Source organism: Rhipicephalus microplus, chromosome 1 (assembly GCF_043290135.1).
Source record: "Rhipicephalus microplus isolate Deutch F79 chromosome 1, USDA_Rmic, whole genome shotgun sequence".
NCBI lineage: Eukaryota > Metazoa > Arthropoda > Arachnida > Ixodida > Ixodidae > Rhipicephalus > Rhipicephalus microplus.
This window is the reverse complement of record NC_134700.1, coordinates 258,270,023-258,288,103: the sequence shown is the minus strand read 5'-3', so window position 1 is coordinate 258,288,103 and position 18,081 is coordinate 258,270,023. Positions and strand designations below refer to the sequence as shown.

The window sequence follows — 18,081 nt, the reverse complement described above, 5'->3', positions numbered from 1 at the left end:
ACTTTTGATGTCCAAATCAGCGTGCGCTGACTGAATCGCGACTGGCGGCATCATTGTCTGGATCGGGACGTGTGGCACTGGCTGGGTCGGGACTCCTTGACCAGAAAGAGGAGTGGCAGATCGCAAGGCTTCCGCGTACGTACGACGGCGACTGTCAGTAGACACAGGAGCCGTTTCCGGATCAACCGACGTGGGCGGAAAACGATGGGCGTGCAGCACCTGCTGGACCTCGTCAGGGATGACACTGGTGATAGAACCAACATCGATTTGCCTTGTCCCGTACATCTTTTCCATTTCTTCCCGGACGACAGATCGGATGATCTCGCGAATCCATTCGGGGCTCTTGCTTCCAGGGGTGGCGATAATTTCGGGAGTTGAGGCAGCATTCACTTGACGGTCAAACAGGGCAGACCGTTGGTGCAGTACTCGCTCCATTGTTGCCGCTTCAGTAAGGAACTCATCAACACTTTTGGGGGGACTACGCACCAAACCAGCAAAAAGTTGTTCCTTCACACCACGCATGAGGTGGCGCAACTTTTTTTCTTCTGCCATAGCAGGATCCGCTCGCTTGAAAAGCCGTGTCATGTCCTCGACGTACATCGAGACGGTCTCGTTGGGCATCTGGATGCGTGATTGTAGTGCACGCTCCGCCCGTTCGCGGCGGTTGGGACTCCTGTAGGTCTCCAGGAGGCGACGCTGGAACTCGCGCTAAGATGTCAGAACACCATCCCTGTTCAAAAACCACGTCTTAGCACCGCCTTTTAGGCAAGTGTACACGTTCCAGAGCTTCGCGGCATCATCCCAGTAATTGATCGCTGCGACACGTTCGAACTCACTCAGCCAGTCGTCAACATCTTCATGCCGCTCTCCGTGAAAGGGGCTAGGCATGAGCGGGTTCTGGACGGTGCAGTAGATCGGCGTGGTAGGCGTCGGAGCTTGCACGGGATCTTGTGTCGAAGTCATAGTCACTGCGTCAGTGGTTGGTGTCTCAGGCGGTAGGCCTCGTTGGCGGCGGCTTACTCTATGAACAGGAGTGTCCACGGGTGCAGGGCTTGTGTTACGGCTGCTAGACGGGGTCTTGGGCATCGGGTGGATCGTGAGACGTTGTACTCCGCACCTCCACCAGTCTTGTCACGTTACTCACGACAAACTTGATACAGTGGGTTCGTTGAGTCGACTAGCCAAGCAGCGGCTCAGGGAGATCGTCTTTTTCCTCTTTCACTCTTCGATCTCACCCAAGCAAACCATGTGGCAATATTCTGTTCGTAGTGCGAACTTCAAACACTTCGTGTATGAAATCTTTTGGAACTTGCTATGCACCCCCTATGTGGCCTTAAGGGTGCTGAAGTGTGTGTGCCTTCTGTAGTGGGTGAATGGCTTTAAACTATGAAGTCGTGATAATTCCATGTTCTGATGCCCGATGGCAAAGTACGCTTGTCCCATGCATTATTACGGCAGTTATCCATGTTGTATTAAGAAGCATGTATACAGGACGCATGTGTTTGCAATGCATGAAAGCTACTTTCACTGCGTTTTCAAGCAAGGAAGTTATTTTCAATGTATTCACAAGCAGAGGCATGGCCGTGTGCTAGAACAGAAACCTACCGGGTTCGATTCTCACTCAGACCTGGGATTTTCATTATTATTTATTTGCATTTTTCTCAATTTCTCGGTCCCGCAAAGATGCTCGATATTTCAGTCACGCAAAGATGCTCGATCTTTCGGTCACACAAAGATGATTTTTCGCTCACAACCAATGGCCTTGACACCGAAATTTCTGTGAAACGAGCTCTTAAATTCCATCGCATTAAAGATGCATGCAGCTATGACAATGTATATTGTTGATGCTGCATGAGCAACTTCATGACCTAGTGTGCTGCGAGCTTGTACAAGGCACTAAAAAAAAGCACAGCCTTTAGTGCCATGTTTTGTCACACACGAACGATCATCCTCAACATTGTGTGTGCAGTTAAACCTTGACATCGCAAACTTAGACGTAACAAAATTCTCCATACAGTTGAAACCCTTTATTAGAGACATGCACATCAGATCAATTCTTGTCTTTTATATTGGGTGTCTGTTACAAACAGGATACAAAGCATGCGTTTTCTTATCATCCCGTGTTTTAGTCTTGGCACACTGGTGTCCTTTACTCTAATGCCTCTTACATCAGAGTCTCTGTAAAGAGGTTCGACTGTACGCCGTATTTACTCACATAATAGGAGTACTTTTTTAAAGAAAATCTGGCTCCAAGTTCGCGGTGAGTCTATTATGCGGGGCGAAATTTCTTAAAATTTTATTTCCGACTAGTATAGACTGCAGATAGCGGATACATCGCCGAACTCACGAATATCTGCACTACAGCTGAAACAACTTCCTTCATAGGCTACACTAGTGCAAAACATGTTGAGCATGCAGTCTCGCGTGTCTGAGAATCGATGCATATGCAATGCGGTGCACATTCAGATATCCAAAAAGTAACATAGAGAGAACCGCATTGCTAAGGAAATGAACGTAAAAAAAAATACTACGAAAAGAAAGCACCATTGCGGGGATTCCCCGATTACATTTCAGGCCGCCTAAATTGAGCGCATTACCCTGATAGAAATGTTCTGCACTGAATGGTACCGATCGTTCGGTTTCACGACTTCGCTCACATCGCTTATCCAAGACATTGCAATAGAATTAAGAACTACCATTTGAGCGTTAGAAGCCCTTTTTTCTTCAAGTAGAATCACTGCAAAGAGGTGCGTTGATTCTGTACAAAACCACAACTTTGTTCACCTATGTCCGCCACCTAAAAGCACCGAAAGTGATTAGGTTTAAGCTACTGTTTGGCATGTTGTCACGGAAAGTTTGTACCAGACAACATGAAAATTGGGCGTCGAAAAGGTATCACTCAAGCACTGATCCAAGAACAGCGCACGTGATATGATGTTTAGGTTCGCAGCCAGCAGATCAACGGTGACAAAAGTGAGCCGAGCTTGTAAAGTCCACATGATGGCAACAACGGTGACAGCTCGCGCCATAAAGCCGAAAAGCTTTTCAATTTGCGGACAAGGTAGCAACGCGATAATGACGACACTTTTCTCAACCGGAAATTCAATGCGCACTTAATGAGGACGCTATTGCCTGTTCCAAGCAGAGTGTGTGAGGTCGGAGCCACACCGGCGCCAGTGCGAAGGTTGCTCTGATAACCAAGAAACTGCCCTTCTTCCTCACTCGGCGAGCACGCAGGGCTGGCGCAGTGCTGCCACGGTCTTTTCTTTTTCTCTTTCCTCCTCGCTTTAGTAAACATAAGTAAATGTAAGAGGGCATTGAATTGTAACTGCGCAAATACAGTGATCACGGTCGTTAGGGGTGCGCCTATCATGTGCGGAAATACAAAAATCCGGTTTCTCGCGACCAAACTGAGGGGTGGGCCTATTATGTGAGTGAGTACGGTATCGAAGTATTTCAGGTTTTATAACCTCATGTCCATAGAACACACTGTATTTTCAACCTACATAAATGACTGGCCTTTTTTTAAGATTTCAATGTAACAAAGTTTCACTGCTACTGCAGATGAAGGCCAAGGTACTAAACTGAAACTTCTGCTGGTACAATTGGTCATATATTTGACTTGCACGTGGTATGAACGCATTTTTCAAATCATGCACTACACAAGGCAAAGCAGCTGCCGAATCGGAGCAACTCATTTGCCAGCAGCAACTGTGGGGAAAGAGTGCATCTCTATGCTCTCTCATCCTTGAAGCAGCAGATTGAAAGCATATGAATCCTGGCGCATTATATTGCACACAGCTGGACAGTCGCTACGCATTGAGCAGTTCTATATACTGCGCCATACAGGACGTGCATCAGCACCCGACTTGGTTTTTTTTTTTTACTGTTATTGAGTTTCGAGTTTACCTACCATGAATAGATTTAGAGGTGGTAGAGGTAAACAAAACAAGCTCTCAGCCATTTTGCAAGCAATCGTGATCATTCTGAAAATTAATGCCACCGAAGAGAAAAAAATGTTTTAAAAGCAAGCTAGATCAGCGAGGAAAAGAAAGAAGAAACGATGTTGCCACTTGTTTGCGGATATCAGTGAGCTCATTTTCTGTGATACTGAATTTGAGAGAATTCTATTCTTGACTGAAGAATAGAATAAACAATCGAATAACTTTACAGCAAAAGCTTTTGGAGTGGGCGCATCTATCGCATATGAATGTTTCTTTCGCTAAACAAATTGTGTGGATTTTCTGTAATTAAGTCAACTTACACGTGTTTTGTTGAGGTAATGCACAGGTGCAGCAACTGAAGTTTGTAAAGCCATTATAAGTATTGCCTAATTTTAAATTCAGCACACAAGGCCACAAAACAGAAGACATCATCAGAATAAATGGTGTTTCCACATTTCAAAGTTGTCACCTTGCTTTCATTAAGTTTTTGAACGCAGCTCTTTTACTTTTGTGGTGTGCAATTGTTTATCAATATTGCATGATGACTGGGCTGAAAACAGATAGAGTGGCTTGGTTCTTCGAACATGATAGCATTGGTGTCATCGCACTCTGGACAACATCGGAGTTTATTCGACATGCCGTGGTGACAGTATATAGATAGGGTAGAGTGCCGTGGTGACGTCAGGAGATAGGGTAGAGCGAGGCAGTCGGCCAGAGCTGCGCTGTCGTCGGAGATTGCGGGGGCACAACCGGCAGGCATGCAGGATAACTACTGAGTGAGTGCAGTGGCATGCTCGCTCAGTAGTTACCATGGCCTGAACAACAAGAGTTCGTACTGCTGAAGAAGAGGCCAAGCTTCGCGTAAGCTTCAAGTATCTCCTGGCTTAATTTATAGACTGTATTTTCTTGCAAGGAACACAATGCATGTACGAATGCACCATTATACCCTTGACAGAAAGGTAGCAGGCGATTAAAATAAAGAAGCAGAAATGGGTGCATAAGTGAATAGTAATGACAGTTTTCCAGTGGCAAATTATGGCTGTCATGACCACACAATCTATAACTATTCCAAGGACCAGAGACACTCGTCAGCCATAGGTGAAAATTGTTTACTAACCGTCAGGTATCTTCGAAGGAGAGTACTCTGCACATGAAACAATGGCCTTGATCAAGTTCAGGGACTGGACAATAAACCTTTCGAAAAGAAGACCTGTAAAAACAAAAATAAATTCACAAAAATGCAGGAACATGTGAACAAGCTGGCAACATAAAATATTTCATTCATAGAACATTTTGGGTATGTTTAAACTTGGGTATGTTTACATAATGTGAATAGAGATTGTCTTTTGTTTACACCAAAGTTTTCAAAGTTAATATCTGAAATTCACAATATTTGCTCATTCCTACTTTAAATATGAAATTAAGAGACAACCCTATGAGTGATATGTGGAGTTTAACGTCCCAAAACCACCATATGATTATGAGAGACGTCGTAGTGGAGAGCTCCCGAAATTTTGACCACCTAGGTTTTTTTAACGTGCACCCAAATTTGAGCGCATGGGCCTACAGCATCTTCGCCTCCATCAAAATGCAGCCGCCGCAGTCGGGATTCGATCCCGCGATCTGCGGGTCAGCAGCCGAGTACCTTAGCCACTAGACCACCACGGCGGGGCCAGACAACCCTATGGAGGATGTCGGAAATTGTGCTTTTCAAATAAAAGGCTAACACAGAAAATGTTCATAGTGGTACCATAAGCACAAAGAGGGTATAAGTAATGTTCGTGGCAAAAAATAGCGACGCAGACTCTTTTTAAGAATGACACTTCAAGTACTAAAATCGTACAAACCTTCTCCAGCTTCCGTGAAGCAAAGGGAAACTGCAGTCTCTAAAGACGGCTTGATGAAAGAGATATACGAGAATGGGTGCAGTTCCAAAACGTCGTGCAGCTAAATAGGAGAAAGTGAAAAAATAAGCAAGGAGAGCAGGACACTAAACACGTGACTCATTCTCAAAACATTAGGCATGGAGCGCGCCACTAATAAATCACAGAAGCGACATCACTGATACTTACCACTTTCGTGAAGAGTACTACATACTTCTCGCAAATCATCCGAAGATTTGGGTTGATACATTTCAAAGTCTTACCTAAAATGAACAGAGAGATTAAAATACAAAACCTGCATAGTGTGTGTAACCGCTTGACATAGTACAACTTGCTACATTTAAAAAAATCAATGCTTCTAAAATGATATATAGTACGAGTTGTGGTCCCTTTGCTTCCCCGTAGGTTTAACATTACAAATACCACAATTTCTGGAGTGTATACATTATCCCGAAAGGCTGTCATTTTTCAATAATTCTGCTTTTGCATCAAACGCACGTCTCATTGGTGAGAACACTGACATAATCATAAACCCATGATTAGGTTGTCAGAGCAGCATGAACAAACAGCCCAGTACTTTTTTTCGTCAGAGCAGCATGAACAAACAGCCCAGTACTTTTTTTCTGCTGATGTAATGAACACCAAAGTTTAAACGTAACGGGAGCTTTTGAGTATACAGCAGACACTCGGCAAACAAAAATCTCGCTAACAGTCATTGTCTTGTGGCTGTTAGCGGATTACTTGCATGTACGTTTTGGATCCTCAAGGAGTCAAAGTCAACCGATCTATGCTATTTTTGGGGCACTTCACAAATAAAAACAAAAAAAAGATGCTGCTGGCAACAGCTGTTACAACAATCCTCTGACATCCGGAAATTCAAATACTAGATTCTGTCATGTACTTGTGAAGAGATGAAAAAATAAAGAACACTCACGGCATTCAAGCATAGGCTTCATCCATTGGAACACAAGCGTGAGGAACATTGTTGCCTCAGGAACACGCATTGGCTCTTTAAAACCATGCACCACCAACTTCCGAAGTACTGGCAAGGAATATCATAATAAGCGCATATGAAATACCTGTACACATTCCTAATAACAAGCGTTTAGCAGATTATATAGCACAAGTGAAATTGCTAACAGGTCTGCCTGTGCCAAAATAAGTGCCAAAATGCAACAAACAATTGATAGTGAAAATGATTGGCGCAGCAAAAATATTGCCGGTCAAATATACTTTCTATAGCGAAATGCCTAAGCTTGTAAACTAGGCCTTAAACATGGCCATGTGTCAGCCCCGCAGACTTTAAGCGGATAAATATTTAACAGACACAACACCAGAGAAATGGCCAGAGTTAGCAATAAGTTTTATAAAAATATCTTTTCTTTAGCATGAACCTTTTTACGAGCACATAATAATGATTAAACCCTTTTGAACAAACCAGAGAGAGCAAACAAATGCCGTATGGATTATAAATATACAAATATTTCTTAGTAGATTTTTTTTTTTTTGCAGATATTGCCTGCCATAAGAATTTATTAGAATGAACTTGCCTGAGACACAAGCTCGTGACGTGCAGGTACTGCATTTGACAGCTTCAAAAAATGCAATGAGTCGGTATTTTTTTGGTGTCCTATAAGTTTCAGTTGAATTACAAGATCAAAGGTTTTAATGAAAAAACTGACATTCTCGTGAACTTGGTGAGAACTCTTTAAATAATGCAATGTGCTTAGGTATGTGAGTCTTAAATATTAAAGAGAGTTAGCACGTATGCACATGTCAGCCCTTAGGCTGTCTTAGAGTGCATAACATAACCACATAAAGGATAACAATGCAAGAAAAGCAGAAATAGTACGACCAGTAGACATTACCTTTGAGACAGAGATATGACTTCTCAAGCGTAATGCCCACGTTGTTCTGGTTGTTGGCCATTTGGTTAAGAAAGGCTTCTGTTTGGTTTGTCCACAGTTGCAATATAAATCCAAAAATATTGCTGGCAAGCTGAAAAACCAATCGATTAGTATTTCCATGATGAACATCCAGAAAAGAAAGGCAGGAAGGCTAAGGGATGAAGCTCGTAATTAAAAATTTGTAAAAAGAGGGTGTGTGTGCTGAAGCCGACATTTCAACAAGCACACTCGTCGTCCTCATAGCTGCAACTGGCTCTTTTAGCACTTGTGTGCATATGCTTAAAGGGACACTAAAGGCAAATGATAATTTATGCCGTAATAGAAGCTGAATGTATGACAACTTCTAAAACAGCAATAACATCAACAACAAGTGCCTTACTTACAATGAAACTAGGTTAATTGTTCCCACGATGTGCGCCATAAGTGGGACATTGCCAAAATGATCCCGATGATGTGAGAGCATCCGACTACAATTAATCACTAGTAATTAAACTAGCTGTAATAAAAAAAGAACCTTTCAAGCATCAAGAGGCATAATAAAATTCTGCTTGTCTGTTTCTGTTTGATATATATATATTGTTACATTGATAATAACAGTAGTCAGTCCACGGCCACAACGCAGCTCACCGACAACGTCCACTTCGTCACTTTCAGTCAGAGGCACTCTTTTTGGGTTTGTGCCACTATGCCCTGTTTCAGTCAGCCGAACTCACGTAACACAACCTCCGGTCGCAAAAGGTCCGACCCGGCGAGCTTAAGGGGCCACAGCAGGAGCAGTGTGGTAACGCTTGAGCCTTGATACATGGACGATGTCCCAGGACAGCAGAGCAGAAGAGGTTGATGGGTTATCAGGGATAATTTCATATGTAGTGCCGGGCACTTGTCTAAGCACGCGGTATAGGCCCGTGAAACGAGAGAGAAGCTTTTCTGAAAGGCCTGCATGTCACGTAGGGGACAAAAGAAGAACGAGAGAACCTGTCGGAAAGTGTTCGTCATGATGCCGCTCGTCGTAATGATGTTTCTGCGAGTCTTGGGACACCGGTAATCTGCTGCGGGCAAGCCGACGAGCGCGGTCAGCTCGGGCAATAGTGTCACGTGCATATTCATAGGTAGACTGCGCAACGGCTGGCAGGAAGGTATCCAACGGCAATGTTGGTTCGCGTCCAAACAGAAGGTGAAATGGCAAGTACCCAGCAGTGTCATGCCGGGAGAAATTGTATGCGAACGTCACGTAGGGTAGTGAAAGGTCCCTATCACGATAGTCGGCCGAGACGTATTTCGATAGCATGTCTGTCAGGGTGTGGTTTAAACGTTCTGTAAGCCCGTTTGTCTGGGGGTGGTACAATGTCGTGAGCTTATGTTGGGTAGAGCAGGAACGCACTTTAGAAAGGTACGTACGGCCTCGGTCTGTCAGCAGTTGACGAAGACTCCATGCACTAAAATGAGATCGCGTAGTAGAAGATCAGCGACAACTGTAGCGCAGCTTGTTGGCATGGCTCGCGTAACTGCATAGCGGGTCCCGTAGTCTGTAGCAACCGCGACCCACTTGTTTCCGGAGACAGATGTTGGGAAGGGACCGAGAAGGTCCAAACCAACACAAAAGAATGGCTCCAATGGGATGTCGATGGGCTGAAGATACCCGGAAGCGAGTCCTGATGGCTTCTTGCGGCACTGGCAAATTTCACAAGCATTGACATAATGACATACAGAGCGTCAGAGCGTGAAAGGCCAGGCCAGTAGAAGCGGAGGCGCACACGGTCAACGGTCATATGTGCGAGAGACACCAAGGTGACCTGCGGTAGGGGCATCATGGAGCTCGCGTAATACTGTGGAGCGCAGGTGCTTTGGTATCACCAGAAGTAGGTCATGACCATTGGGCGATAAATTACGCCGGTATAAGGTGTGGTCCTTTAAGGTAAACATGCGAACAGAAGGGTCTTGCGGTGAAAATTCGAGCTGTTGTATTAGGCAGCTGATATCCGGATCGCGATGCTGCTCATCCCCGAGATGAAGCAGCTGGTAGATGGAAAGGACGCAACCTACAAAATCAGTGCTCGTAAGATCGCAGTCGCCCACAGGGTAGTGTGACAGGCAATCCACATCTTTGTGCAGTTTTCCTGATTTATACACTACATAGTAAGAATACTCTTGGAGGCGGAGTGCCAAGCGGGCGAGACGACCTGTGGGGTCTTTGAGGGAGGTGAGCCAGCAAAGAGCGTGGTGGTCGGTGAGAACTATCTGTATAAGTAAGGGCGAAATTTCGCGACTGCCCACACCAGCACAAGGCATTCGCGCTCTGTGATGGAATAACTACGCTCCGAGGGGGACAGCAGCCCTGCTGGCATAAGCTATCACGCGATGCTGCCCACATTGTCGCTGTGCGAACACAGCGCCTATTCCGTAACCACTGGCATCGGTGCAGACGTCGGTCGGTGCCGTAGGGCCGAAGTGAGCCCGAAAAGGAGAGGAAGTGAGCAAAGTAGCGAGGTCAGAGAATGCTGCTGCTTGCGAGAGACCCCATGTAAACGTCTCATCTGGTTTGAGTAAATATGTTAGGGGCCGAGCAATTTCCACGAAGTTCTTGATGAACCATGAAAAGTAGGAGCGGAGTCCCACAAAGCTGCGGACATATTTGGTGGTTTTTGGCACAGGAAAGTCCTTCACAACTCAAACTCCAAGTATTGTAATGTGGCGGTGACCAAACCGGCACTTGGATGAATTCAGCTGAAGGCCGGCGAGACAGAATACATCAAGAATTTTGGACAGTCTTTCAAGGTGCACTTCAAAAGTGGGAGCAAACACAATTACGTCATCCAGATAACAAAGACACGCAGACCACTTGAATCCATGGAGCAGGGAGTCCATTATTCGTTCAAAGGAGGCGGGGGCATTACATAAGCCGAAAAGCATGACCTTGAATTGGTAGAGGCCATCAGGTATTACAAAAGCCGTCTTCTCTCGGTCCATGGGGTCCACGGCAACCCGCCAATAACCAGAACGAAGATCGATCGAAGAAAAGTAGGTGGCACCATGGAGGCAATCAAGGGCGTCGTCAATTCGTGGCAGAGGGTATAAGTCTTTCTTAGTGATGTTGTTAAGGTGGCTATAGTCCGCACAAAATCGCCTCGATCCATCCTTCTCTTTAATACCACTGGGGATGCCCATGGGCTGGAGGATGGTTCAATAATGTCCTTCGCTAGCATCTTTTTCACCTCCTTCTGAATGATGCTCCGCTCAAAAGCAGACACTTTGTAGGGACTGCAGTGAACAAGAACTGACAACATCCACTTCTTCACTTTGAATCTGAGGCACCCTTTCTGGGTATGTCCCACTATGCCCTGTTTCAATCAGCCGAAATCACGTAACAATATATAAAAAAAAAACGCCTATCGTTACAATGGCGAATGGCACAAGTGGTTAAAATATTTCATTTTCGGCTGGTTAGGCTGGATAGACGGTACCTTCTAGCAGGGCCTAGTAGAACCAAGCAAGCAGAACCATCGCCTTCAAGATTGCAGAAAATTTTTCAACGGCCATTATTTCTACTGTGGCTCCCGCTACTTTCGTTTTGCTGCTATTGGTTGGTGGCCACGCAGTAAAGGGGGGAAATGTTGGGCACGGCCACAGTGACGTCTGTAAGACCACTCTCAGGTGGATGATTTGAAGTGTGCCAGCGCGAGGTGAACCATTAAAACGCGATTTTATTTCGAAATAAGCATTTCCTTGGAACCGAACCAGCAAGCACTACGAAGTTTCTGGACTACTATTTCAAAAATCAACATCGACTTCATATTTGGGATTAGTGTCCCTTTAATACCCTCTCCTCCAATCTAAACAAAGGTGTTGGGAAGGCCAACTTCAAGAGGGAGGGTATGAGGAAGAAGGCCACCATGACAGGTTGGGTGGGTCGAAAGAAAAGAGATCTTCCATGAAAAAAAAAGAGACAGGGGAAGAGGGGCAGACATTTTGCTGAATTACGGTTTCCAGATGAAAGCACCACTTTAAAATGATAGACTGGAAATTTCGAAAAGGGCTTTATTCTCATTGTTTTTCACTGTGTATGCATAATATCGTATGGATTCAAGAGCCTCCTTTGAAATGTTTATATCCGCTCGCTGGAGTGTGTTAAATTGGCCAAGAAAGTAAGACCTCATATTTTTCATCTGTTTGATTGAAGTATGTGAAGCTTGAGATCGTCGAACTTATGGCCTGCCACAACGTAATCCTGAAGCAATGCATGCCGTTAAGTTCTTCGTGGTGTCTGCGCTATGCCGGTTTAACTCTTTCCTTACCGTGCCTATTCAATTTCAATCAATCTGATCGATGGGTTTAAGTTGAAATTCCCGCGCCCCAACGCGCCGTATGGACATGAGGCGCCATCTGGAATGAAGCTCAGGAAGCACACAACCCGTGTCAGTTTCGGTTTTGGTTTCCGGAGACCCGGTGATTTTTGACCTTGCTTGGAAGATAAGCGAGCGTCTGGCGATAGCGGCAGCCATGGCGTCGTCGTCGCGCGCCGGGTCTGAAAGGAATCGTCGTATTTCTCGTGATTCTAGTGTTGTTACAGTAGATTTTTCGGATGAAAGTGGTAGCAGTGGCCCTAAAGAAGATTCCCTATCATCGGAGTTTAGCACCGACAGCGATGAGGCCCTCAACACACCGGGAACGTCTTCGTCAGCTCGACGGTGAGTTTTTTTTACGGGATTTATCGCGTTGTTGAGCGCCTGCGAGGGGACCGAGCGTGTTGTCACAGTTATTACCTCTATCCGCAGGGTCTCTACGTCCTATGGGCGCGATTCAATGCCTCCCGCTGCACAGCGCGTGCAGTTTTGTCCAAGACGGAAACCGGGAGTCGATCTGGGCATGGCGCGACGGAGCAGCGCTAGTCGGTTTCTTCGAGCCCTGGATTTCTTCTTGCTGTTTTTCACAACGGAACTCGTCACAGCGATGTGCGAGAACACAAATAAATACGCCTGGGCGCACATTCTCGAGAAACCAACGTACTCGGAACGCGACGGATCGTGGAAAAATGTTTCCCCAGATGAAATGATGAAGTTCATCGGACTCCTCATCTACATGGGGATAGTGCAACTGCCTCGCCTGCACCTCTATTGGAGCACAGCAGAGTTGTTTTCTGGGCTAATCCCACGTGGGGTTATGCCAAGAAAACGTTTTTTCTCCTTCCTCAGTATGCTGAGCGTGACGGATCATGAAGCTACCAATCCCGCTACAGACGGCAAGCTGCAACGAATTGCTTTTTTACTTCGGCACATCAATGATGCATCTGCGCTCCATTTCCAGCCAGACCGTTACATTTCCGTCGACGAAAGAATGGTGAAATCTAAAGGCCGTTCGGGAATACGACAGTATCTTCGCGACAAGATTGTCAAGTGGGGATACAAGCTGTGGGTCCTCGCCGACTCCAATTCCGGCTACACAGTGCAGTTTAGTGTCTACACCGGGAAACGTGAGACACCGAGCGTAAATGGACTCGCATTTGATGTCGTGACTAGCCTGTGTGAAATGTATTTTGACCAGGGATACACACTATTCATGGACAATTTTTACACGTCCACGTCTCCTTTTTTACACCTCCTGGAGCGGAAGACTCTTGCTTGTGGAACGACACGGAAGGATCGTCGCACGTTCCCTGCGGAATTTAAAGACTCCACATGGGAGAAAAAGGCCAAGAGGTGAGATGTTCGCTGGCTGCGGCATTAAGGCGTCCTGTACCTTCAATGGAAGGACAGACGCGCGGTGCACATGATGAGCACTGCCCATACTGCGAACAGCCATGTGACTGCAACACGGAAACAAAAGGTCGCTGGCCAATGGAAGAAGGTCCCAATTAGGAAACCAAGACTAATTGAAGAATATAATGCAGGCATGCTTGGAGTAGACAGGTCAGACCAGCTCATCGCATCGTACAATGTGTTGATGAAGTGCGTCAGGTGGTGGAAAACTTTGTTCTTCCACTGCATCGACATCGCTGTTGTGAACAGTTTTATTCTTTTTGAGGCCCATAGGAGAGAGCACCCCGAAATTCCAGAACTGCACCGAGCGCCTCCTTACGAGCAGCTTGCCTTCCGAATGGAGCTTGTGAAGCAGCTACTGGGAATTGAAGCCACAGGTTTTGGCAGCGCCCCTCCCCCTCGAGAGTCTGCGCACAAGCCAAAAGTGATGGAAACGAGGCGCAACTGCAAGCTCTGCTATGCGAGCCGCAAGGTTGAGCACAAGACGAGCGTCTTTTGTGAAACGTGTGGCGTTTACTTGTGCTTCATCGCGACCAGAGACTGCTTTGGTGAGTGGCACCGCCACCACAAGGGATAACATTTTTGTGTGGTCTCACAGTTGTTTACGTGTACTCTTGTAACCTCTGTGGTCTTTAGAAGTAACTACTACCTAACCAATGTATATTCAGAATTTGTATTGCCATCTTTTCGCTTGTTACACCCACTTTTTTGAAAAAAAAAAACTTGTGTCCTTGAGAATTTTTTTGTTTGTTATTTTTTTATTCTTACTGTGTAATAAAAACTTGTTCTAAATTTACTGAAATAAATAGACCATTCATTCCTCTACATTTTCATGGGCTGCAGAACATCTAAAATATTTTTTATCTGAGGATAAAATTTTTTTTTGCACCCTCAGAAAATTGTCCCGTAATCACAAGTGCTAACTTTTTTTTCTGCTGTGCTAACAATTTTTTATGTGTACTGTTGAAACTTTTAGGATAGTTAGCTATGTAAATATGCCACAAAACGCATATCTGGAATTTTTTTTACTTAGATATTTGTGCCCACCATGCTTACTTTTCCACATTTTTTTTTTTGCGGTAGTTACGAGAAATTTGTTATTTGGGATTTTTTTTCTGCTATTGTGTTGCAAACACATGTTTTGTATTTATATCATTAAAAAGCGCATTTAGTTGTCTACATTTTGGTGTATTACAATCAACAAAAAAACATTGTTATATAACGATAAACTTTTTTTTTTCTGCACCACATGAAAACGGGTCTTTTCCTGGCGGTAAGGAAAGAGTTAATCTAACATTAACAGGAAGTCCTGTTTTGCCAATGTACTGTGGGTGACAATATGAACATTCGATCATGTACATAATGTTTCAACTAGTGCAGGTAAAACTTAATTTTATATGATGGACATAATCACTCCTAGTGCTTTGAACTAAGATCTCATCTTGAAGGTGTTTGCTAGTCTTACATTTTTGACAAGAACAAGACAATTATGTGGGCAGTAGATATAAGCTTTACTTATGAGTGCACTGACATGTGCTTCAAATTCCTATTACGGTAGTACATTTCTTGTGGTACTCCAGGAAATGCTTTTATGAGGGACTTGTTGCTTGCTGATATTATACAATACTTGCCGAGGATATTATTTAAGTTTGGGAGCTAAGTGGATAACTCGGTTACAAATTCTAGCATCTCGTTGGGTTGTGCTATGGGGGCTCTTTTAGCTAGCGTTGATTTCCTGTCTAAGTTGCATGGTTAACTGTAGAGCTTCTTTAGGGCGTCATACAGGTAATTTATTTAAACTAGTGTTCCATCTAAGCTGTCTAAGTGGTGCACGTAGTCGCAGCTGTCACTACAGATTTTTCTTGTGCACTTCGCTTGTCCGACAAATGTAACTTGTTTGCAGCTTTGTGGGTGGTGACTGGTGCAATCTAGATATTGCTGGCTGGCTGTGAGTTTTCTGTAGATCGTCGTCTTTAACTTTCCTGCTTCATTATATACCATCCTGTCTAGAAGTTAATTTCTTAAGCAAAATCTCCAGTTGGGCGAGTTGGTGGATGTTCATCGTGGAATATTTTACAGCGCAACGGTTTAGATACCAACAGAAAAGGGACCCAGCGCTGTGTCCCTTCTCTGTCTGTATCTAACCCGTTGCGCTGTAAAATATTCCACAACGAAGTAATTTCGCTGGAAGAATGATGCATGGCAAATTTATTACTAGTGAGGAACTTTTCACAGTGGTATATTAATCTATTTAGTGCACTGTTGCCATGCTCCCATATAATAATACTATGTTGTCTATGCAGATGAGATAGGTGGAAGATTTTACCAAAGACTATTTTAACAGCCCTGATTCTAACTGTCCCAAAACACGTTGGCATATGTTGGCGCAAAAGAGGTCCCTATATTGGTGCCAGAAGTTTGCAGGTAGTAGGACCAATCAAATTGAAAATAATCAAGCATCAGGATTAGATTGAGTAACGAGAGCTAAACTTCAGCATTATGTGTGTGCTTGCTTTACAAAAGTGACGTTGATATCACTACAATCCCTTCAGTGATAAATATACTAATTGCATAGATACAGTTCTACTTATGAAAGAATTGTGTGTCCTGTTCAGCAGATTCAATGCTTCTTTTTGCTCATACAATTATGCACTCGCAGCAAACCACGCCTAAAGCAAATCATGTGACATCGAACACTCGGAATGAGCCGTGCAAGTTCATTGAAACTCAGGAAAGCACAACAATGACAGCAGCGTTGCCACAAACCATAAAAAAATTGTGTACCACTATAGTAGACTTTTGCTTAAAAGTATGGATATGTAGAAAGCTGGGCTTTTACAGTAAAACCATGTTAACGCAAGCATCATTAAAAGACTCCTGATAACAAACTTGCAACCCTAACATGTATGTGTTAAAGTGCCTCCCAGATGTGAGCACTTCAGAACGATTATAAATGGTGAATATTTCCTTTATTAAGATATATTCGGTTTTAAAGTAAGCCTGAGTGTTCATCTGAGTTATTAGCACCTTAAAACATTGCCACCAGTATGCTGCCGATAAAGGCCCCATTGTGATGTGTGAGTGAAAAGGAGTATTATTGACATCACAGACAAGTTTGTGAGGTGCATTTATTACCACAATTGATACCTGATGAGGCCTATTCTGTCTTATCCTCCTCCACCCACTGTCACACTCACAATAATAAACAAAAAACTGGGAAAGAAATGCAAGGAGATACTGCACATTATTTGCTGGACATCTGCAGTACAAGCTGATTTTATATACAAGTTTTTGAGGAAAAGACTGAAATTTTTTTTCCTGAGTGCACATTCTTAAGGCTTTAGCAAATAATCACAAAAAGATAGAGTAAGACCTATGACTGACCATCAGTAGCTGTAGCAACACTGGACAGCTATGAGACAGTTGCATCAGGAGAGTTCTTATAAATGCAAATATTAATAAAACAGTTTAGAACAGACCTCTTGGAACACCCTTCGATCTCCAGCGAGGCGTTTTGATGCCAGAGATTTCGTGACATGATGAAGCACGAGCAAGCTCCTCTGCTGTGGAAGATCATCCGGATTTCGGACAACTTGTAGCAAAGTTGGCACAAGCTCGGGCCACTCAGATGGGCAGTCAAAACGAGCGACTTTGGAAACCAACACGGCAAGTTGTAAGGCAAGCTGCAAGAAAGACACATTGCCACCATGTACACTTGTAACAAATTTTTGCCACATTGCCATCATGCCACCAGACACATTGCCACCATGCCACCATGTAACAAATTTTTGGACATACCGAAGATATTTTTTTATAAGATGCTACTTTGTTATAATGAGATCTGAGTGTACAATGGCGATTCAAGAAACACTGAATGTGTGACCAAATTCAGTAAATTTCTGTTGTTTCACAAGCTCTTGCTTTCATGAATAAAATTTAAAAAAAAAAACAGAGGGGAGCTGTGCCAAACAAAATCTGGAATTTATTACTGTGAAGTGAATACACTAGATGACTTTTAACTTCCTGCCCGAATTTCAGCTCCAAAACAGCATTAACTAAGCCCACACCTCTGCATATTTATGATCTCCATGTTGAAACGAAAGTTTCCTTGAATCAATACATTTTCTGCTGTAGAAAAGCTTGAATGGCAGCTTCACCACAATACAATAATATGATGCGGTGAAACATTGAAAAATCTGAAGGGGCCACAGCTAATCGGACATTGGCAGTATTTGATTGATTGATATGTGGGGCTTGACATCCCAAAACCATCATATGATTATGAGAAACGCCCTAATAGAGGGCTTTGTAAATTTCAACCACCTGGGGTTCTTTAACGTGCATCCAAATCTGAGCACACAAATCTACAACATTACCGCCTCCACCAAAAATGCAGCCGCCGCAGCCGGGATTCGATCCCGCGACCAGTGGGTCAGCAGCCGAGTACCTTAGCCACTAGACTATCGCGGCGAGGCTATTGGCAGTAATTGTCTTCAGAAAGTTTCAATATCGAAATTCCAGGGCGAATTTAATTGAATAGCAAACACAATTAGAAAAATATTCTAAACTTCAAATATTCCCACCTTCCTACCAG

General features: G+C 44.1%; 1 protein-coding gene across 1 annotated transcript in view; it reads right to left on the bottom strand.

The window, feature by feature from the left end:
• The window catches only part of Impbeta11 (importin beta11), an 80,850-nt gene that overhangs the window by 59,699 nt on the left and 3,070 nt on the right, over positions 1-18,081 (bottom strand). The window contains exons 4-9 of the mRNA XM_075893763.1: positions 16,967-17,170; positions 7,696-7,825; positions 6,762-6,869; positions 6,017-6,090; positions 5,792-5,891; positions 5,062-5,154 (exon numbers count right to left, since the gene is read on the bottom strand). Of these exons, the coding sequence (XP_075749878.1) occupies positions 5,062-5,154; positions 5,792-5,891; positions 6,017-6,090; positions 6,762-6,869; positions 7,696-7,825; positions 16,967-17,170 (709 nt within the window). The remainder of the gene's footprint in view (positions 1-5,061; positions 5,155-5,791; positions 5,892-6,016; positions 6,091-6,761; positions 6,870-7,695; positions 7,826-16,966; positions 17,171-18,081) is intronic.